Below are 26,541 nucleotides of genomic sequence, written 5' to 3' on the forward strand. Positions count from 1 at the left end.
CCCCTCTATCGGCAGGCAGATTTTTAACCAGTGGGCCACCAGGGAAGTCTGAGGGTAGCTGTTCTGACAAAAGGGTGACATTGCAGTGATCTGGAAGCCCCCCAGGGTATCAGATCTCCCTCTTGACCCTTCCAGACCTCCTGCGAGAGGATGAGTGGGCCTGACCTGAGGCGTGGCCAGAAGTGTGGCTCTCAGGTTTCATGAAGACCCTGTTAGCTCCCTTCCCTCTTCCTGAGCTGTGCTGCGGTGCCTCCTCCCCTGCTGCCTCTTGTCCAGGGTATCCTCTCAAGCACCCCCACCCCCACCCCCAGTCACTGTAGTCAGCCTGAGTCACAACCAGCACTGCCCCCCCTACCGCCACCAGCTCCCTCTTTGGTGGGAAAGTATTAAGATAGATAGAAAAAAGCAGACTCCACTCAAGAATTCCCAAATAGCAGAAGTCATGGATTGAATAAATGGCTGCCTCATAAAGAAAGATTTAATGAAATCTGTCTCCATGTGCTCTACTTTTATATCTGACATTCCTCCTGGGCACTAAGCCATATATCCTAACGTTGCTTCAGAAATGGCCGTGGGTATATTTAATACACGTTATTTACATCGATTTATGGTTGAGATGTAGCTTTATTGGAAAATATTAGTGATTTTTTTCAATACCATGAAATCCTGCTTTAATGAAGTATTTTATGAATTCAGCCTGTATATGGAGTCACATCATTGTGAAGGCAATGAATCGCTCCCTGCCCCCCAACCGGGCCCCCCACCATTAAAAGATAGTGAAACTGTTGTGCACACAAATGGCCACTGAATGTAAAGTCTCCGGTGGACTTTAGATTGGCGGAACAGTATAATGGACCTAGAAGACAAGTGGAAACAAAGGATATTATGATAAGGGGATGGAATGTACTATTTCTGCTGAGGTTCTGTTTGCTCAGAATTGAGTTGTTCTGCCCCTTTAATGTTTGCTTGTTGACACGTGACCATCTTGACAGGTTCTTAGCCTGCCTTTTGGCCATTTCTTTCTGTGATAGGAGATTCTAATTATACGAATCCAGAATAAGTAGCAGCAGCAGATTTATTTTTTATAAAGCCTAACAGTCTCTTTTTAAAATGCCTGTCTCCCAGATCTTTGAGAGTCTGTGAGCTGTAGGTCTTCTGTGATAGCCCGAGGATTTGAGGAGCATAGAATAATGTAGAGCTGTGAGTAACCGTGGGGCCTGGTCCTCCCTACCCCCACATTACTCACCTGGTTGGACTGAACTTTGGTCATTTTTCCTAATCCCAGTATCCAGGCCTTGGGGGGAAATGATCATCAGTGAGGTATTGCCAATGACCTCTTGGCCCTTAGCAGGGCTCAGGAAATGATTTTATTCAGTAGGATTGCTCTGCATAGTATTTGGTTAAGAGTATGAAATCCCAAGTCTGACTCCAGGGTTCAAGTCTAAGCTCTGCCACTTATTGACTGTGGTTCTTGGACAGATTCTCAACCATTCGAAGCCTTAAGTTCCTAACTGTTAAATGGGGATTATAATAGTGAGTACTTACCTGACGCTGAAGCTCCAATACGTTGGCCACCTGATGCGAAGAGTTGACTCATTGGATCCTGGGAAGACCTGATGCTGGGAAAGACTGAAGGCAGGAGGAGAAGGGGCGGCTGACGATGAGATGGTTGGATAGCATCACTGACTCAATGGACATGAGTGTGAGCCAACTGCAGGAGAGAGTGAAGGAGCCTTGTATGCTGCAGTCTGTGGGGTTGCAAAGAGTTGGACACGACTGAGAGACTGAACAACAACAATTTACCTGATAGGAATGTTGTGAGAATAAATAGTGCAATTCCTGGCACACAGTGGGAGTATCCAGTAACTTATTATCCTCGTGTTGGAGTGTTGAAATGAGTATGCATGGCTTACGATTTCATACACTTGGGAACCGTTAGGTTTTAAATTCTATGTTTCCGTTATTTATATGTCCTTGGACATTTCACTTTCTCAATAAGGCCTTCCCTGACCACCCTATTTAAAGCTGCAACTTATCTATCCTTCACGCCTCCCCACTCCATGCTTTCCCTCCTCCCCCTACTCCCTGGAGTCCCTACCCTCATTTCCAGCTTTGTTTTTCTCCACTGCACTTACGCGTTCTGATGTACTGTCCAGTATACTTGCTTTTTCTTTCAGACTGTCTTTGTCTGCTGTTCTGTTGTCAGAGCCTAGAATAGTGCCTGGCATGTGGTGGGTGCACAGTAGATAAATCTTTATCAGAAAAACACCACTGACTTTGACATTGGTGGTATGATTCTATACACCACTGTATAAAAGTATAAAAGCTACTCCAGGTATCTGAGCTTAGAACATTTTATTTGAAAGTTCTGAGTGGTAGTTTGCTCGTTACTTGTCCTAAACCTCCTTTCCTAATGGAAGGTCATTGAAGCCGGGTAGAACAGATTTGAGGGACGATGAAGTTGGGTGAGGAGAGGAATAGGCTGACCTCATTACCTCATCTACGGTTTGCTTCCAACACCTGTTTTCAGCATGACCATCTCCAGACTCTGTGGCCACTCGGGGAAATGCTGGTCTCAATAGCGGGCTCTCTCAAGTATTCTTTTACTTTTTGTCTGTTTTACATGCAACAGAACTTTTGCTGTTTTTCTCTTTCAGGGCACCAATGCCTCTGCTCTGGAAAAAGACATTGGTCCAGAGCAGTTTCCGATCAATGAACACTACTTCGGATTGGTCAACGTAAGTATTTTGAAACGTACTGTCTTACTCAGGTGTTTTAGCATTCTTGAAGCAATGTCACTGCCATTTTCATCATTACCAAGTTTTAAATAATTGTTCATACTCCTTGGTTACCATAGGTGGCAAATAGCAGAGTGGGGGATGTTTAGTCCAATTTTTGGAAGTATGAGTTCCCCAGAAGAGGAAATTTAATTAGTGCATTATTAGGTCAGATTCTCATTTTTTCCCCTGTGCTTTAAAGGATTTCCTTTGCACACTAACTTTCAGAGCAATATTATTAGCCTTTGTAGCAAAATCTGCTTTTGTGTGTCCTCCCTTTACCATCTGAATGGGCTTGTCAGATGGTATACATCAGCTCAGCCAGAGTGTTGAAAGGGTTACCAGCTCATCACCAGTGGTTGCTTCATAGCATAATTTGGTATCTGAAGCATGGATGGGAAGTGGGGGGAGACTGGGGCCAGTTTATCTCTAAATCCCTTGGCCTCATTTCACTTGTGCTCAGCAACGGTCCCCTTGTATATAGCCAGACTTGTCAGGCACTGTGTCCTGGATAAGTTCATGATGGCCAGGTAGTAAGGCAATATTACCCACCACCCTCATGAGCTTTCTTCTCCTTTCTCTCTGGGGTGGAGGATTTAAATAACATCAGCTGTTACCTCACAAGCCCCAGGTTTTCTGGAACAACTGCTCTGAGCATGGTCTGTCAGAACTCAGGTGTCATAGGTCACAGTCTCTACTGAGAGTGTCCTGAGCGAATGCCGCTTGTGGAATACTGGAGTGGACGTTGTCTCTGAAGTAGTACAGACCTAATCCAAAGTCTGCCTGTGCTGTTCCCTGGCTGTGTGGCCTTGGGCAAGTCACTTGCCCTCTCTGAGCTTCCGTTTCCCCCCTGTGAAATGGATCACGGTGGTTGCTGCTGCTGCTGCTGCTAAGTCGCTTCAGTCGTGTCTGACTCTGTGCGACCCCATAGACGGCAGCTCACCAGGCTCCGCCGTCCCTGGGATTCTCCAGGCAAGAACGCTGGAGTGGGTTGCCATTTCCTTCTCCAGTGCATGAAAGTGAAAAGTGAAAGTGAAGTCCCGCAGCTGTGTCCCCGGCTTATGGTGAAGGATCCATGAGAGCTCTTATTGACAGTCCTGACGTGAGGCTGAGGCACACAGTGACATTCAGTAAACGTTAGTTCCTTTTCTTTCCCAGGAGTTGTTCACTGGTCCAGGGACCAAGTGTTACTAAAGGGTGTCTGGCTAAAGGTGAGGTACTGAGTAAAGAAAAGAATGGAAGGAGGAGGCTACAGTACTGGAATATAGGGCACTGTGTTGATGGAATACTGACTTATAATTGTAATGCAACTTTTTAGGCATTATGCAAAGGCCTCTTGCTTAAGCTCTATGAGGATAGTTATTCAAGTTGAGGGTATTCTGCCTTGGCCAGGGAAAAGACAGATGCAGACTATGGAGGAATAAAGAACTAAAGCCATCTCCTAGCCTGTGGAAGCGTTGTGAGATCTAAACCTATTAATAGTTTTGTACATGTTCACTTCGAATGGTAGTTCATGAAAGTTACAGCTTCTCTTTAAAAAGGGGTTTTTCTCATCATGTAATTGTGTCAAAGTAGATTAAAATGTATAAAAATAGAAAGTGTTCTATCTTAGCATACGAAGAAATGTCACGGTAAGGATGGCCGTGCATCTGCCTCGCTCTTGGGCAGATGACACACAAGCCAACAAACCAGGCTTGAGAAGATGTTCATGTTCTATTTTAATCTTACACAGCATTTTCTAACCTGCTCTTAATCTTCTAATTGCCTTAGATGGTTTTCCTCTTTATTTTAGCATGTATGAAAAATTCTAAAATGAACGTCTCAGCTATGTGTTCTCCCATAGAATTGGTTATCCAGCCAGTTGAAAACCAGTGAGACGATGACTTTTTGCCTCGTTCAATCATAACCGTGGCTTTTGAGAAGTGCAGAATGTTACTCTGTGAGTCCTACTATGATGGCAGGAGATCAGGACCTATGTGCTATTGTATTGAGGCAGTGGCTACTTCGGCAGAAACGAGATTGCTTTGGAGAAAGTGAGGTGATTGGTCTGAAGCCTGTGGCAGGAGTGCCAGACCCTTGAAAGAGAGAAACTTAAAAACAAGTCCCTGCTCGGTTAAGGCTGGTTCAGCTGAGCAAGTGGTTCCTAGTAGCTGGATTTCTTTCTGATTGGGGTTTTTATTTTCCCTGTCATAGGAGTTTTGATGTGTTGCAACGTGACGTCTTTTGTGTCGCCAGCTGCTTTTCTGTGTCTCCATATCATGTTGATTTTTTTTTCCTTCTTCACCCTCTCTTTTAAGCACCAGAAAGTCTCATTAGATTTTTAAAAACCAAGGCTGAGTGTTCCTTATCATTTTATAGAGACTTTTATAGCCTAGAGATCTCTCCAGCTTGTGTATACCAGCATTCATTTCCCTGGTGATCAGATAGTCACTGGTGTTCTGCATGGCTTACTGGTCTACCACCGCATGACATGGGGGACCTGGGCCAGTTCACACAAGGGCGGCCCCTCCCTCTCCTCACTGATCCCGAGAACCCTGATTTAAATCGGCCCTCTTGTCCTTTGGCAGTTCGGAAACACATGCTACTGTAACTCCGTTCTTCAGGCCCTGTACTTCTGCCGGCCGTTCCGGGAGAACGTGCTGGCGTACAAGGCCCAGCAAAAAAAGAAAGAGAACTTGTTGACATGCCTGGCAGACCTTTTCCACAGCATCGCCACGCAGAAGAAGAAGGTCGGCGTGATCCCACCAAAGAAGTTCATTTCGAGGCTGAGAAAAGAAAATGGTGAGTGGCATGGAGACGAATGTGTTTCAGATCTGAGATAAGGAGAATCAACAGGTCTGTGTAACCTCAAAATGAATCCCCCCCCTTTTTTTTAAATGGGAAAATAGTATGGCCAACTACTCAAATATCAGTTTTTAAATAAAAGATATTTCTTCTTTTCCACCCAGTATATAAAGCAAAATTGGATAAAAAGAAATATACTTAAAAATTCTGATTGGGACTTCCCTAGTGGTTCAGTGGTTAAGACTCCACATCTCCTGTGCAGGGGGTGTGGGTTCCATCTCTGGTCAGGGAATTAAGATCCCACATGCCACATGGCCAAAAAAAAAAAAGTAATTTATCATTCCAAAATGGAATGATCTTTTTATTTGCTCCACATTCGAGGACTTTTTTCTGGGTAGGATCATTATAAGAGGAAAAATTGCCCAAGGCAGGACATTGACTGGAATAAATAGGTTGATGTAATAATTGAATAAAACAGTACTGTCTTATAAACTTGTCATAAGTGATTAAACTAAATGCACATTATCTAATTAGAGCCTCTCCTGTTTTAAAAATAATACCTGATTTTTATATGTCTAAAAGAGTTGAAGGATATCAAATTGATATTTTTCTATAATAAAATGTCCTGCTGTCACTTGATTTTCTTCTTTTTTTTTTTTCCCTCTTTATCTGTTTTTTTTGGGGAGATGTGGTGGTAGAAACAAGGTTATTCCAGAAGTTTTGCATGGGTAAATTTTATGACTATAGAAATATTTGATATGGCAACTTGTGTTTAGCCTAGATTTCAGCCGTATTTCAACAGACTTGCACAGTTAATCAGTTGTTTGTTTTTTAAAGTCTCATTTAATTTGATTGCTGTCTTTTGAAGTTGTTGTAGTTTATACAGACCAGAATAAAAATAATCTGAGAAGGAAGCAGAACCCTCCCAAGTCTCCCTTGTGAACATGATTAATAATGAAGTTTCACAGCTGCATTCATCTCTTGATTGTTTGTCCTTATGGCAGGGAGCAGCAACGGGCTGCTAGAATCTTCTGTATTTGGTTTCAGAATGCTATCAGATAGATACATTCTCGTATATATCTCTCATCTCCCTTATGTGTTTCATTTAAGCTGCTTCTAGGCTGGTCCAGAGTTTAATATGATCTTTGGGAAGAGACCCTGTCATTCTGGATAGATTACAAACTGAATAATTGATCATTGGTGGTCATATTATATTAAATATTGATATTTTATCAGGGAGCTTGTCAAGTATTTCCTGTTCTTTTTCTTTTCTTTTTTTGTAGAGCAAATACAAGTGTTTGTAGCTTTATATATATATGATGACTTTACAGAGGGAGATTGGGAAAATTTAGTTCTCAGTGGTAAAAAGTAGAAGTGAACAAAAATTTTTTTAAAAACTTATCCATTGAAGTTGCAAGATAGAGGTGAATATATCCCATACATGTCCATTCTTTCGATATAAAAATTGAAACATGGTTTGTAAAATTAAGCATTTCCTTTGCTTTTCAAGAGCCAGAGACTGAAATAACAACCCTCTCCTTTCCAGATCTCTTTGATAACTACATGCAGCAGGACGCCCACGAATTTTTAAATTATTTGCTAAACACTATTGCGGACATCCTGCAGGAAGAGAAGAAACAGGAGAAACAAAATGGAAAATTAAAAAATGGCAACATGAATGAACCTGCGGAGAATAATAAACCAGAACTCACCTGGGTCCATGAGATTTTTCAGGGAACGCTCACCAATGAAACTCGATGCTTGAACTGTGAAACTGTAAGCATCATGAGGGTTTTCATGTAATTTGCTTGTGCATATTTGTGCGTGAGCTATCTTGTGCATGAGTGCAGTGTGGCATCGTAGCACCTAGCAGTTGTCTTCCTTGTATACAGACTGTTCTGTTTATATGTTTGAGCCTCAGGTGCAAACTTTGGAAGCTTGTCTCTATCTAAGATGTCTCAGCCGGTGGAAGTAGAGTGATCAGGGAAAAATCTCAAAAACTTAGATCACTATGCAGCATGGGCTAATTTGAGGGTCTAAAAATTGAACTATTGAATTGGACCTCTGCCAGTTATCTTGAAAATATTTGGGCCACAAGGAAGTCATGTGTGACTTAGAACAGACCATTTCCCCGGCATAAAGGGAATCAGCTGTGCTATGGTGAACTTGAACTCAAAAGACAGACCTAACTTCTGATTCTCCAGCAGTTAGCTGGGTGAATGGGATGAATCTCTGACAGCGCTGTTGCAGGGCCTGGGTGAGTCTGGCACATGGTAGGCACTTAGTGTTGAATTTGAAGACGTTTTCCAGAGGGTGATTCAGGAGGTCACGTTGGCTTCGTATATTTGAGTTAACTCTATGAGTGGCCTCATGATGTGGTAGATAAAAGCCCAACTCTAGGGCCAGGCTGCCAAGTTTGTATGTAGGCTGCCAAGTTTGGAGCTGTGGGACCTTATGCAAATTATCCAACCTCTCTGAACTCACTCTCCTCATCTGTAAGTTGGAGGTGATGAGAGTGCTTATTTCCTAGGGTTGCTGGTTGGTGGTTTAGTCGCTAAGTCGTGTCCAACTCTTGTGACCCCATGAACTGTAGCCCACCAGGCTCCTCTGTCCATAGGATTCTCCAGGTATGAATACTAGAGTAGGTTGCCATTTCCTTTTCCAGGGGCTTGTCCCAACCCTGGAATTGAACCAGGGTCTCCTGCACTGCAGGCAGATTGTTTACCAACTGAACTATCAGGGAAGCCCCAGGGTTGCTGGGAGGATTAAACGAGTTAACTCTCGAAAGCACTTAAAAACTATGCTTGGCACATACCAACCAAGTATGCAGTAAAAGTCAGCGTTTATTATTTATTATTATAACTACTAACAATATGGAGAGTATGGGCTCATTTGGGGTCTCAAAGTTTAACACTATGAAAAATTCTCAAGAATTGTGCATTTCTAGGGGAGAGAATGATTTTCATCAGATTCTGCAAGGGGTCTAGGACCCAGAAATGGTTAAGAAATGTGAACTTAAGTGAGAGGCTTTTTGTTTTTTGGCAGTCTTCTATCCTTTTAAACAAGTTTTGAAGCGTTCTGATATGTTCATTGTAGAAATAATTAGAAAACATAGCTAAGCAAAAAGAGACTAAAAGTTACCAGTAATCTCCACTAGAGATGATAAATTTGTAACATTTTCTAAAAATTGTGATCTTGTTAGCCCAGAGATAACCACTTAAACATTTTAACATTTTGAAATATATCCTGCCAAAACATTTTCTACACATATTTATCTATCTAGAGATCTCTCCTCCCTCCCTTTCTCCTTCTGTTCCTTTATATTTTATATTCCATTAAAATTCAATGGAATATAGAAGTAGAATGTGTAATAAATCCATATGTATATAACTTGGGGTCAGTGATTGTTAGCACACTGACGCATCTTGATCATCTTTCCTGTCATATCCCTCTTCACTGAACCGGTCTGTTTTTAAGGAAGTCCCAGGTAACATCATTTCTCATTTCTTCATTACTTTGCTATAAATCTCTGAAAGATAATAAAAGGTAAGAAAAAAAAATTTTTTTAAACATCAGTACAATACTATTATCACACCTAAAAATGATTCCTTTAGATCATAATTCACTCAGTGTTCAAGTTTCTCCGAGTATGTCTTTTTTTTTTTTTAAACAGCTAGTTAATTCAAATCAGGATCCAAACATGGTCCATACATAGTCCATATTTTCTTTGGGAGAGTTTGTATACATTTTGAATGTTTTGGTAGAACTCAGAACTTATCTTTGCATCCTTAAAACATATAGTTCAGTTTGCCTTGTTTTTGGAGAAGGCAGTGGCACACCACTCCAGTACTTTTGCCTGGAAAATCCCATGGACAGAGGAGCCTGGTGGGCTGCAGTCCATGGAGTCACCAGAGTCAGACACGACTGAGCGACTTCACTTTCACGTTTCACTTTCATGCATTGGAGAAGGAAATGTCAATCCACTCCAGTGTTCTTGCCTGGAGAATCCCAGGGATGGGGAAGCCTGGTGGGCTGCTGTCTATGGGGTCGCACAGAGTTGGACACAACTGAAGCGACTTAGCAGCAGCAGCAGCAGCAGCCTTGTTTTTGATCTCTATATGAATGAAATCATACAATATGTGTTCTTTTGCATCCTGTTTTTTTTTCCTCACTAACCCTTGTGAGATTTATTTGTGTTGTTACATGATGCTTTAGTTCATTCATTCTCATTGTCCTATGTCAGTATTTATACAACTCTATTATTTTTATGATACAAGCTATTTATTTGAGATTTACTTCTTAATATTTGCTCTCTATTAAATTAATTATTGCCTGAAGATATCACAATTCATGAATCCATTTTATTGCTGATGGATATTTAGTTGTTTTCAATTTGGGGCAACTATGAACAATGAACATTCTAACATATAATCTAGTATACATAAATTTAGTTTCTTTAGGATATATGCACAGAAGTAAATTTGTTAGGTCATTAGGTGTGCTTATCATTAAACTCATTTGAAAATATCAAATTCCCACCTGGTATATAAGCATTCTCATTTCTCTACATTCTTATCTATACCCATTCTTAGATATCTTCACTTTGGTAATATAGTGGCTGTATAGACAAGTATTCTTTTATTCAATAAACACCTTTTTTTCTTTTTCACATGTACTAAGTAAAGATATAGACACTGAGGATGCAGTGAGACCTTTGCCTTTCTGGAAGTTTGAGCATGAATGATAGACATAACAAATAATGAGTTTTGTAATTATGATTGCAAAATTTTATGAAGGAGAACAGAGTATTCTGTGAGCTTATGATACAAGAACCAGAACAGTGGGTCATCACATCTCTTCATTTAGCCAGATAACCTTCCCCAGATTGTCTAATCCGTTTGGTTATCTTTGAAATGAACACAGTTACTAAATCTATCTTGTGATTCTCTGCATGGATTTTCAGATAGGCTCAGTCACATTTGTAATTTCTTTTTTTGTCTAAGAACAGGTCAGTTGATCCCAAAAAATACAAAGGTTGCACCCCCAGACGACTGATTTGCAGAACCTGTTACTGAGCCTGTTAGTTCGTGGAAGGTTACTGTGGATCAGAAGCCTGTGCCCAAAGATTCCTCCAAAACTTTTGGATCATACCATAGTGTTTGTTTCAGTGGGATTCCAACCATTTATACTTCATTTGCAGAAAACAATGAGACTGTGTCTTTGTGGAGGATGGTGCACTTTGAAAAACCTGGATCTTTTTCCCCCCACCACAATTTTATTTTTTTAATTTATTTTTTAAATGGAGGATAATGCTTTACAGTATTGGTTTCTGCCCTACAACAATGTGAATCAGTCATAATTATATATATTTCCCCTGCTTTTTGAGCCTCCCTTCCCTCTCCCATCCCACCCTTCTACATCATAGAGCGCGAGACTGGGCTTCCTGTGTTATATAGCAATGATTAGATTTGTGGCAAGAGTTGTCCCCCCCACCCCCACCGCCGCTCTGGAGTTACTTGGATAATCACCTCCATTTTCTTAGCGACTGTAACTGGTTGGGAGCCTAGGAGTCACCTAATCCTTTCTCGCCCTGTGCCCAGGTCCCTCCAGTGACGTCCTAGCCAGTTGGTCACCAGCATCTGCTGGATTCTGTCCAGCGATAGGGAACCCAATCTCCCCAGGCGACACCTTCCATTTTTAGAAAGCTCTGATTGTTAGAAAGCCGTCTACTTTCTAAGAAAATACATAGTCTGCAGGCTTTTTCGTTGTTGTTATTGTAGAACGTTGAGAATTCAGTGTAAAAGAAGACCTTAAGTTAAAGTTTTCCTTCACAGGATGAGAAATACAGGGCCCCATTTGAGTACTGTCCTCTGCCCAGGGCAAGCAGCCTTTTCAGAGTGCTTCCAGCAGAATTGCCAAGGCCATTAGTGAGTGCTCACAGTGGGATTAAACTACACTGGATCTGGAGCAGCAAATTGACCCCTGGGGGAGCCTCGCTGTCTGGGCAGCCTCAGCTGGTAGTTCCTCCAATTGTGCAAAAAACTTTTGTGCCAGTCTTCATGCTTTCAGACAACAGTGATTTTTGTCTTTTTCTGGGTCTCACCCTTTGTAAATGTTGCCTGGGATTGCAGTGCAAATGTCAAGGGAAAGGTTTATGGAGAACAGCCGGTTTTCATTCTGCAATAGAACTGGGGAGACAATTTTAAGGGGCTCATCCTTTGCTGAATTTTCCAGATGAGCTTGACCAAGGTACTTTAGAATTGAGGCATGGGATTTTCCAGTCTAGCCTCAGCTCTCCCTTGGTTGTCCTCTGCTTGGGTCACAAGATTTGCTGCACCAATTGGAGCTTAATTTTGTTGTTGTTGTTAATTTTCGCCCCCTTCTGTTTAATCCAAGTTTTTGCTTTGCAAATTTGTGGTTTTCATAGCTTCTCAGTGGCTTTAACGCATTTATATCTGTTATTAGAGCCAAAAGTTTGTCTAAAGAGCTGCTTTATTAAGTACCAGTTGTAGGCTCCTTCTTGCTTTGTTTGCCAAGGTTAAAATTGATTCAGTAGAGCTTCTGAGCCCTGTACAGAGGAGCAGTGGGGGATGGGCACGTGGTCGCTGAGTAATGGTGCTGGGTTCCTGGGATTCAGATGGGCTGTCATTGCCACTTTTCCTGAGCCCACCTTCTTGGCATTGCCTCTAAGCCAGTTTTCAGTTCCTGGCTGAACAGCATGGAGCTGCCACCTGGTCACCTTTACTGCTAAGCCTAGCAAAGGCTGCTGGGAATTTAGAAGCACATTTGAATAGGATTTTAATTACTCAGGAATTTTAGCAAAGCTCCTGATTTTTTATGTATGCCCTGTATATTAATTTGTTCTATTAATTTGTAATTAAAAAGAAGAGCAAGTAGGATCTCTTCCACTCTTTTAAAATTAGTTTCTGAGGAAGTCCATGCCCAGAATCAGGAGGGAAGAAAGGAGAATAAGATGTAGCCTGTACCTGCTGAGAGTATTGGAGTCTTAGCGATATATATGTTTCCTTGGAGACAAGCTGTGTTTTCACTTAGACCAGAATGAGATTCTTCTGTGTGGGAAGAAAATGGTTTTATTTTCTGGCAGTTTCCTGGGAAGAGAGAAAAGGGAGGGGGGGGAAATTGCTTGATCACTCACTGCTTTTGACTATGTCAGTCTGAGACAGGGAGAGGGAGAGAGAAAAATCCCCATGAAAGTTAGTGCTGTGTTTTGATGTCCCTGGCGTGGCTCACCCACCTGAGCAGTGCTTGCTTACTCTTAATTCTGGAAACAGTTTGCACTGGGAATTGAGAAAGTTACAGTAACTTTCTCCAGTCCTTTAATTAGATGTGTACCTTTCTTCCCTCTCCCTAGAATAATTAAGTAGAGGAAAAGATTTGCATCTAAAGGGAGACAGTGTTTCTTTGTTTTTATCCCCCTTTAAGTACAAGAACTTTAGTAGAACTATCTAAATTATGTGTGAATTTCAGTTGGCTAGAATCCTTTTATTATCTCTCAAAGAAGGGCCATTTGAGTTTTTAAAAAGATTTACTGATTAAAAAAATATACTACCTGTGAATTATGTTTTTAAAAATCAGGAACAAGAATGTATAAACAGTAAATCATCCATAATTCTGCCACCCAGATGCCACTGTTGGCATTTAGATATCTTTTCATTTGTTCAGTCTTTTGTTCAGTTATGTATTCATTTATTTAGTGAATAGTAATATGAATCTATTAAATAATGGACATTATGTTATGTACTAGAGATATAGCAGTTAAAGCAAACAGAAAAGACAGTCCCTGCTCTTTTATTTACTAACGTACATGTTTAAAGTTATACTTTTTCCTTTTATCACGCAATCAGTGCTGGTTGCGTCTCTCAAATCCTGATGTTTTCTTTGTCACTAGCTCAGAATATTTTCTAATTTCTCTTGTGTCTCTTTTCCTTTTACTCATGTATTGCTTAGAAGTATGTTGTTTAATTTTCGAATACTTGGTGTTTTCCCAGGTTTCTTAATGTTTTCCAATTTCACTTTGTTTTGGTTAAGGAATATATTCTTTATGATTTCAGTCTTTTAAAATTTACTGTAACATGTTTTGGATCCTAACACAGTGTCTGTCTTGGTAAATGTACTTGAAAACAAGGTGTGTCAACCTTAGAACTATTAACCGTTGGGATTCCATGTTTCTTTGTTGTGGGGTACTGCTCTGAGCATGGTTAGCTGCATCCCTAGCTTCTACCTACTGGATGCCAGTAGCATCCCCAAAGATATGACAACAAAGATGTCTGTAGACATGGCCAAATATCCCCCGAAAGGCAAAGTTTCCCTTATTAAGAACCATTGAGTCAAAAATGATTTGTATTTTGTAGTGGTTGGGTATAGTATTCTCTAAGTATCAGTAGGTCATGATGTTTGGTAGAGTTATTCAGATTGTCTGTGTTTTTCTTAACTCCCCTGCCCGCCCCCACCCCCTGGGTTTTATGTCATTTGTTGAGAAAGAAATGTTAAAATATCTAACCATAATGTGGGATTGTCTTATTTCTCCCTCTAATCCTGTCAGTTTTTGCTTCATGAATTTTTTTCTACTTTTTAAAAACAACTTTGTTGAGGTGCAGTTTATGTACCATAAAATTTATCCATTCAGTGCAAAAAATATATATATATTTTTTTGGTGATTTGCTGCATTATTCAACTATAACCATAATCCAGTTTTAAAACATTTCCACCACACCAATAAGATCCTTTGTATTGAGCAGCATCAAGAATGGGAATGTGACATCATCTTGTGGGATTATATCAACTTCTGTCTTCAGATATTTACCTTTTTTGAGCATTTCATATAATTAGAATCATACAAATGTAGTCTTTTGTATCTGATTTCTTTTACTTGCATATCATTTTTGTAGTTCATCTGTGTTATAGTATGTGGTTCATTCTTTTTTTCTTGGTGAAGTGTTCCAGCTTCATATATTTTTGAGACTTTGCTGCAAAAAACTAGGGCTTCCCTAGTAGCTCAGTTGGTGAAGAACCCGCCTGCAATGCAGGAGACCCCGGTTTGATTCCTGGGTCAGGAAGATCCCCTGGAGAGGAGATAAGCTATACTCACTCCAGAATTCTTAGGCTTCCCTGGTGGCTCAGCTGGTAAAGAATCTGCAGTGTGGGAGACCTGGGTTCAATCCCTGAGTTGGGGAGATTCCCTGGAGAAGGGAACGGCTACCCACTCCAGTATTCTGGCTTGGAGAATTCCAAGGAGTGTATATAGTTCTTGGGATTGCAAAGACTCGGACACGACTGAGCGACTTTCACTTTCACACTTCTATGAAGGACTTCTGTATTTTTTATTATGTTTTTCTAGTAAATTGACCCAATTACTAGGAAATAGTTTTTTTACTTATAATTTTGTCTAAAATCTATTTTCTTATATTAAATAGTCCACTATATATGCATCTTGACTCTTTACATAGTATATCTTTTCCACCCATTTATTTTTAGCTTATCTATTTCTTTATATTTAAAGTATAGCTCTTGTGGACAGTATATAACTGGTCTTGCTTTTCAAAAAAAGTCCAACTTAAAACTTTCACTTGAAAAAAAGTGTTTAATTATTAACATGGTTGGGTTTGATGCTCCATTATTTTCTATTTTTCCTCCTGAGCTCTATTCCTCTTTCTCCGATTTTTTTTTCTTTCCCCTATTTGGATTATTTGTGCATGTATATATATATGTATTATATTTAATAATTCCATTAACATTTTTCTCTTAGTGTATCTTTGGAGAGTATAGTATACTTTTCACAGTCCACTTAAAGTTACTAGGTTGGTGCAAATGTAATTGCAGTTTTGGACCGTGAATTTTAAATCATTATAATTAGGCTCAAACATATCTTTATTAATCAAAATAGGAGCCATTACAATCAACACAGTTTTGCTACTGAGAAATAAGTTTGTTTATTCCTTTAGCATAAAATCCGTGCTTTGGGCTTTGAGGAACTCTTGGAAAGCACTTTCTGCCTCCTGCTGGTTGTGGACGTGTTTTCCCTGCAAACGTTGTGGAGATGCTTGAAGACGCAGTAGTTGATTGGCAAGAAGTCAGGTGAATGTGGCGGGTGAGGCAAACCTTCGTAGCCCAGTTTGTTCAACTTTTAGCATGTTGGTTGTGCGATGTGCAGTCAGGTGTTGTCGTGGAGAAGAATCGGGCCCTTCCTGTTGACCAGTGCTGGCTGCAAGGTGCTGCAGTTGTTGGTGCATCTCACCAATTTGCTAAGCGTACTTCTCACTACAGTGGTTCCACTGGGATTCAGAAAGCTATAGTGGATCAGTCAGCAGACTACCAAACAGTGACCATGACCTTTTTTTGGTGCAAGTTTGGCTTTGGGAAGTGCTTTGGAGCTTCTTCACAGTCCAGCCTCTGAGCTGGTCATCGCCAGTTATTATATAAAATCCACTTTTCGTCCAGTGTCACAATCCAATCAAGAAATAGTTCGTTGTAGTTGTGTAGAATAAGGAAAGATGATACTTGAAAACGACAGTTTTTTTTGATTTGCAGTCATCTCATGAGGCATTCAGGGCTTCCCTGGTGGCTGAGATGATAAAGAATCAGCTGCAGTGCAGGAGACCCAGGTTCGATTCATGGGTCAGGAAGATCCCCTGGAGGAGGGCATGGCAACCCACTCCACTGTTCTTGCCTGGAGAATCCCATGGACAGAGGAGCCTGGCAGGCTACAGTCCATGGGGTCGCAAAGAGTCAGGTATGACTGAGTGACTAACACATGAAACATTCACTTATCAAGCTTATTCACCTTTCCAATTTGCTTCAAATGCCGAACAACCACAGAATTGATCAACGTTGAGTTCTTTGGCAACTTCTGTAATTATAAGAGGATCAGCTTCAATGATGTCTCTCAGTTTGTCGTTGTCAACTTCCAATGGCTGATCACTGCACTGCTTATCTTCAAGGCTCTCGTCTCCTTTGCAAAACTTCTTGAACCCCCACTGCACTGTACGTCCGTTAGCTGCTCCTGGACCAAACATGTTGATGCTGGAAGTTAATCTCTGCTGCTTTATGACCCATTTTGAACTCAAATAAGAAAATCGCTTGAATTTGCTTTTTGTCTAATGTCATTTCCATAGTCTAAAATAAATATAAAATGAACAGCAAGTAATAAATCATTAGCAAAAAACAAAGTGAGATATGTGTTTTAAAATGATGTATAACATAACCACATTTATTTAAAACGTATTCCAGTATCAGATGGCAAATTTCAACATTGCAAAACCACAATTACTTTTGCACCAACCTAATACTAATGTTGCTGCCTGCTGCCCAGTCGCTTTCAGTCGTGTCCGACTCTGTGCGACCCCATGGATGGCAGCCTACCAGGCTTCTCCGTCCATGGGATTCTCCAGGCAAGAACACTGGAGTGGGTTGCCATTTCCTTCTCCAGTGCATGAAAATGGAAAGTGAAAGTGAAGTCACTCAGTCGTGTCTGACTCTTAGCGACCCCATGGACTGCAGCCTACCAGGCTCCTCCATCCATGGGGTTTTCCAGGCAACAGTACTGGAGTGGGGTGCCATTGCCTTCTCCCAATACTAATGTTACATTTCACACAAACCATAGTTAACTCATAACTGTGTAGGTGCCTATTCCTTCCACCCCAACCTTCCTTGTCTTTTATGCTGTAATTATATGTATTACATTTACACATATTATAACCCCCACAAGACAAAATCACAATTCCCATTTTCGATGCTTTTCATTTTTTCTTGAGATCTGGATTTCCATCTGGTAACTTTTGGTTTAAAGAATTTCCTTTAACCTTTCTTGTGGTGCAATTCTGTTAATAATGAATTCTGTTCATTTTCTTGTCTTCATTCTTGAAGGATATATTTATCAGATACAGGAATTCTGTTCTGATAGTTTTTCCTTTAGCACACTAAACAAGTTCAGTGTCTTCTGGCCCTTGAATTTTTGATGAGAGACCAGCTTCCAGTGAAATCATTCTCTGGTAATGTGTCATTTTTTGGGAAAAAAAAAAAATTGTTTATTGTGGGATCTCTGTTCCCCAACCAGGATTTGAACTGGGGCCACAGTCATGAAAGCCCAGAATTCCAATCATTAGATCACCAGGGAACTCCCTGTAATGTGTCATTTCTCTCTACGTGTTTTTAAGATTTGCTTTTTCACCTTTGGCTTTCAGCAGTTTGACCTTGGCTGGCCTTCTTTGTATTTATCCTGCTTGATTCTTGTTGAGTATCTTCAATCTATAAATGTATATCTTTCACTGAATTTAGGGAATATCCAGCCATTATTTGTCAAATAGTTTTTCTGCCCTATTCTCTTTCCTCCCCTTCCGGGACTCCCGTTAGTTTATGATATTTTCTAACAGGTTTATGAGTATTAATTTTTATTTCAATCTTTTTTCTTCCTTTATTCTTCTCATTGGATAATTTCTGTTGTTCTGTCTTCAAATCCACTGATCTCTCTCCAGATCTCTGTTAAGTCCAGTTCAGTCCAGTTCAGTCGCTCAGTCGTGTCTGACTCTTCGCGACCCCATGAATCGCAGCATGCCAGGCCTCCCTGTCCATCACCAACTCCCGGAGTTCACTCAGACTCGCTTCCATCGAGTCAGTGATGCCATCCAGCCATCTCATCCTCTGTCGTCCCCTTCTCCTCCTGCCCCCAATCCCTCCCAGCATCAGACTCTATTAATTTTTTAGTTCTGGAATTTCCATTTGATTCTTTTTTTGTTTGTTTCTATTTCTCTGCAGTCTTATGTTTTGGTTCACTGTGAATATATTATATTTCACTTTATTGAAGATAGTTACAATAGCTTCTTTAGAATCATTGTTTGTTACTTCCAACATCTGGGGCATCCCAGGATTGGTCTCAGTTATTTCCTTTTACTTAAGAATATCTTCCATTTTCCTGATTCTTCACATATTGTAAGTTTGGATCATATCTAGGACGCTAAGAATGTTAAGTTTGAGAGTCTCTGGGTTCTGCTGTTTTTCTTCGATGAGTTTCTTAAGTTTTAGCAGGTAGTTGTGTTGGTTGGACTCAAACTGCAGACTCTGTTTCTTAGGCAGCAGCTTGACTCTTGGGTCAGCCCTCTTGTCTCCAGCCGTGTTGCTGTGAGTGTACTCTGTGTGAGCGTGGCTCAGGGGTCAGCCAGAGATGTGGGCAGACAGAGTTGGGAATACCTTCTCAGATTTTTTCCGTTCTCAGTGGACATGGTTTCCCAGGATGGTTTTTCTGCCTCCTAAACCAGAAAGATTGCATTTTCCCCCCATGAATCCCCAGCTAAAGGCTGTGAAACTATGAATTCATCCTTTGCAACTCTTCCTCCTCCCAAATGTGAACCGCCCATCTGCCTGTCTTTGTTTCTTCTCCGTTGGTTTATCTGAGTTTATAGTTTTCTGGAGGAGTGCTGGAAGACAGGATCTTAGTCATTACTGAAGCCAGTCTTTCAAACTTTCATTTTAGTAAGGGGGAAACTGACAATAAATGAATAAAAATAAAAAGTATATACAGACATACCTTGGAGGTATTGCGAGTTTGGTATCAGACCACTGCAATAAAGTGAATATTACAAAGAGGCAAGTCACACAAATTTTTTGGTTTTCCAGTGCATGTGAACGTTATTTTTACACTATATTGTGGTCTTTTAAGTGTACAATAGCATTGCATTTAAAAAATGTATAATACTTTAATTAAAAAATACTTAAATCTAAAAAGTGATAATCATCATTTGAACCTTCAGTAAGCCATAGAAGTAACATCAAAGATCACTGATTACAGATCACCATAAGACATAATAATGAAAAATTTTTTAATGTTGCAAAAATTACCAAAATGTGACACAGAGACATGAAGTGAGCAAATGTTACCGAATAGACTTGCCTGACACATAGTTGCCACAAATCTTCAAATTAGAAAAAACACACTGTCTGCCAGGTGCAATGAAAGGAGGAATGCCTGTCATGTTAAGTAGTTCTGTTGGTTATTTGTTGCTTTGCTACAGACTTCCCCAAAACTCTGAGGCTTAAATCAACTCTGATTTATTTTCACTATAATTCTGCAGCCTTGGGTTGGTGGGGAGTTGCCTGATCCAGCTGGCCTTACCCAGACCTGTGGGTCTGCATCTCAGCTGTCTCACACATGTATCCACAGGCTGGTGGGGGTTGAGCTCTAGTCTGGGCTTCGCCAGGACACCTTAGTGAGAACACTCTCCTCTGTGGGCTCTCATCTTCTTCAGGGGAGCAGTCACGGGGCCAGCCTGGGTTACCTTTCTCATGGTGGTGGCGGAAGTGCAGGAGAGGAGTCCCGTATTTCATGTAATATTATGCCCACAACATAGTAACCCATTCCCTACTATTTGACCATTTTAGACCATTTAAAATATTTTGCCCCTCCTGGATTTGTCGAGTACTGACTTCTTAAAGCACTTTACATGTATTAGTTTATTTCATTCTCATAACAACTTTATGAAATAGCTACTCTTCTCCCACTTTACAGATGAGGGAACTGAGGTACAGAGTGGCTAAAGTCATCCACTGTAAGTAGCAGAGACAGGACATGGAGCTGGGCAACTGCCAGTACCCATTCTTCGGTGTGCTAATAAAAGCATGAAGGATTGTGTCCACATCTCTGAATGTTGGAGTACTGGCTCCTAGGATAGTTGTCACATTTATAGGCGTATTATTTTTGTTTGCTGCTAGGTGACTGGGCATCTTAAAGTTGCTGCTGGGCTAGTTTGTCCCTCCTACTCCAAGATGGTGAAATGCTAGACTAGCTGGTGAGCTTCGTTAAGTACAGACCCAGAAGTGGTGTGGTGTTAGCTGTGCAGGCTGAGAAATAGTCGGGACTGATGATCAACTCGGCCAGCACAGGAGACATAAGAGATGTGGGTTCAGTCCCTGGGTCGGAAAGATCCTCTGGAGGAAGGCATGGCAACCCACTCCAGTATTCTTGCCTGGAAAATCCCATGGACAGAGGAGCCTGGCAGGTTATAGTCCATGGGATCACAAGGAGTCGGACATGACTGAAGTGACTTAGCAAGCAAAGCAGCCCAAGCCCAAGCTCCAGGTCTGGGTGGTACCCCAGACAGCAATGGGCATTCTGCAGGATGGCACTTGCTGGGCCAGAGGACAGCTGTGTGTGCAGGTAGGGTGACCCTCTGGCCCATAGCACTTTCAGCTCCCTGGCCCCACATACAGTTTGAATGACGAGGCACCAGAGGAAGGGAGTGATTTCAGGGCACTGGCAGGAAGTGCAGACAGCTTAATGGAGGGCAGTCATCTGAGCAATAGGTTTATAAGGCTCTTGTCATTTTTCTGTTTCCATTGTTAACCATTCTGCCAGGCTGAGCTGTAAGGATACCTGTCTGATACTTCTTGCTTTGAAACAGTGGGGGAGATGAAAGGACAGGAAGAGAAATCTGGTTGAGTTATAATTGTGAAAAGCCTGAGTCAAAGCTGGGATATAGGTACGCTTTAGAGTTTTCTAAGAATTTAGAGTTTTCTCTTGCTTGGGATTGTTTTCAAGGTTAACCGGTTGCCAGTGAATATACAAAGTCACACCTGCCTTTAACTGTAGTTACGGGTTTTGGTTCCCTGTAAGTATTCAAAATTATACCTGCTTGTCTGTTATATATTTTATACCTAATACTTTTTCCTTTTTTTGCTTCAGGTTAGCAGCAAAGATGAAGATTTTCTTGACCTTTCTGTTGATGTGGAGCAGAACACATCTATTACCCACTGTCTAAGGTAACCTCATGAATTCTGACTATGGTCTGAGTTTTTGATGAGGCTAATAAGTCATGGGGGAAAATTTCCTGTATTTCTTCAGGAGATAATCTTCCTTTCTGTTAAACCAATGTAATCCTATTATTTTTTATTTCTTCTTTCCCTAGAGAGATTAGAAATAAGTATATGTTGTCTAGAGAAGAGTCCTGCTGAGGAGTGAGGGGATCAAGTGGAAGTCATTAGTCATTAAGTTTAAAAATAAGGTTTTAATCTTTAATACAGATGTGTGCTTTGGGCCCTCATCTGCCTCTCCACACACACAGATATACCCAATCACAGTCACACAATTAAGTTGAAAAATGCTACGGATGCCTACCATTCCTTTCTTTTTCTAAGCTAATCTAGTCTTTGATTTTAAAAATTATGCACTTTTGAACTGAGAACCGATGACGGCATTGCCTTTTCCTCTGTCTCGCAGCATTGTGTACAGCTCATTCATGGAAGAAGGCTTTCTCCTAATTAGAGTTGAGGGGAGGTAAGGTTCCCTGAGTGTAAGAGTAACACACGCCCAGGGTTCCTGCAGATATTGTGTTTTGACTTGTAGTTGAAAACGTGCTCAGAATTGATTTGTTGTTGTTCAGTTGCTAAGTTGTATCTGATTCTTTGTGACCCCATAGACTGCAGCATGCCTCGCTTCCCTGTCCTTCAGCTCTCTCTCATAGTTTGTTCAAATTATGTCCTGAAGTCAGTGATGCTGCATAATCATCTCATCCTCTGTTGCCCACTTCTCCTGCCCTCAATCTTTGCCAGCATCAGGGTCTTTTCCAGTGAGTCGACTCTTTCCATCAGGTGGCCAGAGTATTAGAGCTTCAGCATCAGACCTTCCAATGAATATCCATGGTTGATTTCCTTTACGATTGACTGGTTTGATCTCCTTGTTGTCCAAAGGACTCTCAAGCATCTTCCCAACACCACAATTGATGCTGAAAGCATCAATTCTTCGGCACTCAGCCTTCTTTATGGTCCAACTCTTACCGTATATGGCTACTGGAAAAACCATAGCTTTGACTATACGGACCTTAGTTGGCAAAGTGATGTCTCTGCTATTTTAATACTCTGGAGACACAATTCACTGTCCTGTCCTCACTTCTTTCTCCTCCTTTTAACTTATAATTAGCCCCACTCTTCTATACACCGGAGGTCAAGGGCTAGCGTCAGGTATGTATCTCGTGGCGCTTATAGTCTGGTGGGAATCCACGGACAGGAATTGGTGCTTTGAAGGACATTAAACATGTCTAGAGAGTGGCTGGTAGTGGGGGTGCCCGGGCAGGCCAGGTGGTCTGGGTGGCCCTTCCCATTGCTTAGAATGCCTCATCAGCTCAGGGCACTGTTGGGTTTTTATTTATTTATTTTAAAAAAGTTTATTCTATTTAAGGATAGGTGATTTACAGTGTGGTGTTACTCTCTGCTGTACCTCGGGGTGATTCAGTTATATATGCATTCTTTTTTGGTTTGTCACAGGATATTGAATATAGTTCCCTGTGCTGTATAGTAGGAACTTGTTCATCTATCCTATATTTAATGGTTTGCATCTGCTAACCCCACACTCCCAATCCTCCACCCCCTGCCCACACCCCGCCAGCGACCACAAGGCTGTTATTCTCTATGTCTGTGAGTCTGTTTCATAGATAAGTTCAAGGTCCCACACATAAGTGATACCATATGGTATTTGTCTTTCTCTTCCAAGCCCTGTTGATCTTTATCAGTGGGCATTGTGTGACAGAATTGTTCTATCAGGAGTTCAGGTTACTCAGAACTCTTTAGATTAAAGGGACTTGCTGTGGCCGTCGACTGTTAGAAAGTCATTTTTCATGGTAGAGGCACCAATTCCAACCTGGCAGAACGTCCCAGTTCGTCTGGGTGTCATGTATTGTGTGAGCTGGGGGCTGGTTACTCTCTGATTCCCAGGAGGCTGAGCCTTCCCCTGTCCCCACCAAGTTACCTCAGCACCTCCTGCTGGTCTGGCATTTCATCGTTGGTCTCCAGATGCCTTGGGTCCAGGTGTCCAGGACACATTTATGGTCTCTGTTTGCAAAGCATTTTTCAGGCCAAGATAGCTTTTTTTGTTTCTTCTGATTGGTTCTGTTTTTGGCATGGGCTCTTAATATTCCTGTGAAAAGAAGCCAGTTTTGATTTCCTTAGGGTTTTGTGATCACAAGGAGGCGAAAAAGCTATAAAGTTATGCCAGAGCTGGTCATATGTGAGGGAGCACAAGAAAGGGTATTACCTGCCCATTCTTCTTGGAGAAGAGGAGCTGGGAGGCTGGCTGCTTCCCCTCCCTTCTAAGAAATTCCTGGGCTGTTCAGGAGGGCAGATGGCAGTGGCTATAGCTTTGAGACCAGCTAAGAATTTCAACCATTGGGGAGCCTCGTTACAGACAAATGTAACCCAGAACTAAGTCCCCTCACTTTTTTTTTCTGGAGGAAATACATACATTGGCAGTGCATACCTGATGAAGGCAGGCTGGAGACATTTGGAGGCCTTAAAGCCGGGATGGGTACAGAATAGCCTCACAATACATTTTAAACAACATCAAATTCTCATCTGATTGTTCAGGCTGATATTCCTGAAGGGCCTGCCCCTCCCCCTTAGTACATCATCCTGAAAATAGACGTTGGCTGACTTACCTGGACCTGCCTTCATCGGTGCCTAAGAGCTCACCTCCCCAACAGAGAGAAGCCTGCCAGGTGTTGCTGTTCAACCACTGAGAGTTCTGGGGTGGGGGTGGCAGCTTTCCAGCCTCTCCCAGAGGAACAAAGTGCAGGAGAGAGTTCAGGGAATAAATGATGCCAGCTTTTCCGTTAACTTTTTCTATTTGAGACAAAAGAGAAGGAATGATTATGATCTTTTTTGGCCCCTTTTATGGCTTAATGTGGTTTGCATTCTTGAGGATTTGTTTTTCAAACTAGAATTATGAGTTGTCTTCTTTAACATCATGCCTGCATATCTTTTCTGGTGTGATATCCTTACCATTTATTTTGATATTGAGAAAAGTTAAAAATCAAGCTAAAATTGTAGGATTTAAAGCCACCTTCTTCCAGAAGGGCTTTAGGTGATCAATTACAACGTGTTTTCAGTGAACTTTTATCCCAGAGAAATGATGATATAAATAGTGGTTAATTTGGGAGACAGGTTTAGAGAAGCCATTAAAGCCATATTGTAGCTGAGCTATACTTCTAATATTTCACATCACAGCACCGTGTCTTAGGCAGGCAGAGTGAGCCATCTGCATCATAGGAGGATACTGAGAAATTTCTTTTTCTTTTGAAAAGTTCAGGGATAGCCTCAGGCAAAAACTTAAAATATGTGTTTATCTTACCCCCTTGTCCTTTTGGGTATTTTTTGTCTTTCACTTCAGGGCCTTAGTCCCTCCCTGTGGCTCCTGCACAGAAATGTACCTTTCTCTTCAAAGGGCTCGATGCTCTGACACCACTCTCCTCTTCCTCTGTCTTCCTCTCATTAAAAATGCCCATTCTCCCAGGGCCAGGGCGGTCAGCGTTTTTTAGTTCTCCCAAAGCTCTATTTTAAAATTACTCTTCCTTTTAAAAAAATGTCTTTTCATTTTGGAAACTTCTCTGTGCCAAGTTTATATGGAACTCTATCACAAATCTATTGCCATATGCTTATCTGTCAGTTTCTCTGTTTTATCTGGCTTGTGTCTTAGTTTTGGCTATTTCTCATATATGGTATTTGCTAATATCTGACACACCTTTCTTGTGGATTTCTTTTTTTCAACTTTCTTTAACACTTGAGTCAGTAGTTCTCAAACTTTGGTGCATATCAGAATCATCTGGAGAAGTTGGTAAAAATGGAGGCCTAGGTGATATTTAACTTCTGTTAGCCTGGGCATCTACTATTCCTTAATTTTCCAGATGGTTTTGATACCGCCAGAGTTTGAGAACTGCTGCCCTAGATCTTTGCTACTCAAATAGGGGTCTGCGAGCTAGTACCGTTGACATTACCTGGGTCATTAGTTAATCTCTGGTCTCCTTCAACAATGAGTGCACGAGTCAGTGCCTGCACTTGGACAAGATTTCCAGGTGATTCCCATAACATGTTCATATTTGCAAAGCGCTGGGGACAGTGGCTCTCAGCCCACGGAGCATATTGGAACCACCTAGGGAGTTTTAAGAACAATGGTGCCTCTGGTTCTTGGAGACATTCTCATGTAACTTGGCTTGGGGCAGAGTGATGGGGGATTGAGATTGTTTTGAAAGCTCCCCTGGTGATTCTGATGAGCAGCCGAGTGAACCACTGCTGTAGATTCTAGAACAAAGCTTCCTAGCTTATATGCCATGGAAGATGGGTTACAGGTGTGTGCAGATCCCCTCAACTTCCAGGCAGAGCCTGGAGCTGCCGGCAGAGCAGCCGTGTCAGTGTACCCCAGCTCCTTTCTACGTGGCACCATTTTTCGTTGTTGTTTGTTTTGTTTTTCTTTTTCTTTTGCCGCTATTTTTTAAATGTGCATCATAACATGAAATTATCGAGAGACCTCCTTAGCTTGAGATTTTTTTTTTTTTACTTTACAACATTGTGTTGGTTTTGCCATACATTGACATGGATCTGCCATGGGTGTACATGTGTTCCCCATCCTGAACCCCCCTCCCACCTGCCTCCCCATACCATCCCTCTGGGTCATCCCAGTGCACCAGCCCCGAGCAGCCTGTATCATGCATCAAACCTGGACTGGCGATTTGTTTCACATATGATAATTTACATGTTTCAATGACATTCTCCCAAATCATCCCACCCTTGCCCTCTCCCACAGAGTCCAAAAGACTGTTCTATACATCTGTGTCTCTTTTGCTGTCTCGCATACAGGGTTATCATTACCATCTTTCTAAATTCCATGTATATGCATTAGTATACTGTATTGGTGTTTTTCTTTCTGGCTTACTTCACTCTGTATAATAGGCTCCAGTTTCATCCACCTCATTAGAACTGATTTAAATGTATTCTTTTTAATGGCTGAGTAATATTCCATTGTAGATATGTACCACAGCTTGCTTGCTTTCTTTTTTTCCTGTTTATTTATTTATTTTACTTTACAGTATTGTATTGGTTTTGTCATACATTGACTTGAATATACCACAGGTGTACACGTGTTACCCATCCTGAACCCCCCTCCCACCTCCCTCCCAATCCATCCCTCTGGGTCATCCCAGTGCACCAG

At 41.4% G+C, this 26,541-nt stretch overlaps 1 protein-coding gene across 14 annotated transcripts in view; it reads left to right on the plus strand.

Moving 5' to 3' along the window:
* Positions 1–26,541, plus strand: part of USP46 (ubiquitin specific peptidase 46) — a 106,865-nt gene that overhangs the window by 57,705 nt on the left and 22,619 nt on the right. For all 14 annotated transcript variants that reach the window (XM_086407674.1, XM_086407675.1, XM_086407677.1 and 11 more), the window contains 4 exons: positions 2,658–2,738; positions 5,345–5,558; positions 7,108–7,337; positions 21,253–21,329. In XM_086407674.1, the coding sequence (XP_086263800.1) occupies positions 2,658–2,738; positions 5,345–5,558; positions 7,108–7,337; positions 21,253–21,329 (602 nt within the window). The remainder of the gene's footprint in view (positions 1–2,657; positions 2,739–5,344; positions 5,559–7,107; positions 7,338–21,252; positions 21,330–26,541) is intronic.

Source organism: Bos grunniens, chromosome 6 (assembly GCF_055505025.1).
Source record: "Bos grunniens cultivar Pamir isolate PY7600 chromosome 6, Bosgru_T2T1.0, whole genome shotgun sequence".
NCBI classification, from domain to species: Eukaryota; Metazoa; Chordata; class Mammalia; order Artiodactyla; family Bovidae; genus Bos; species Bos grunniens.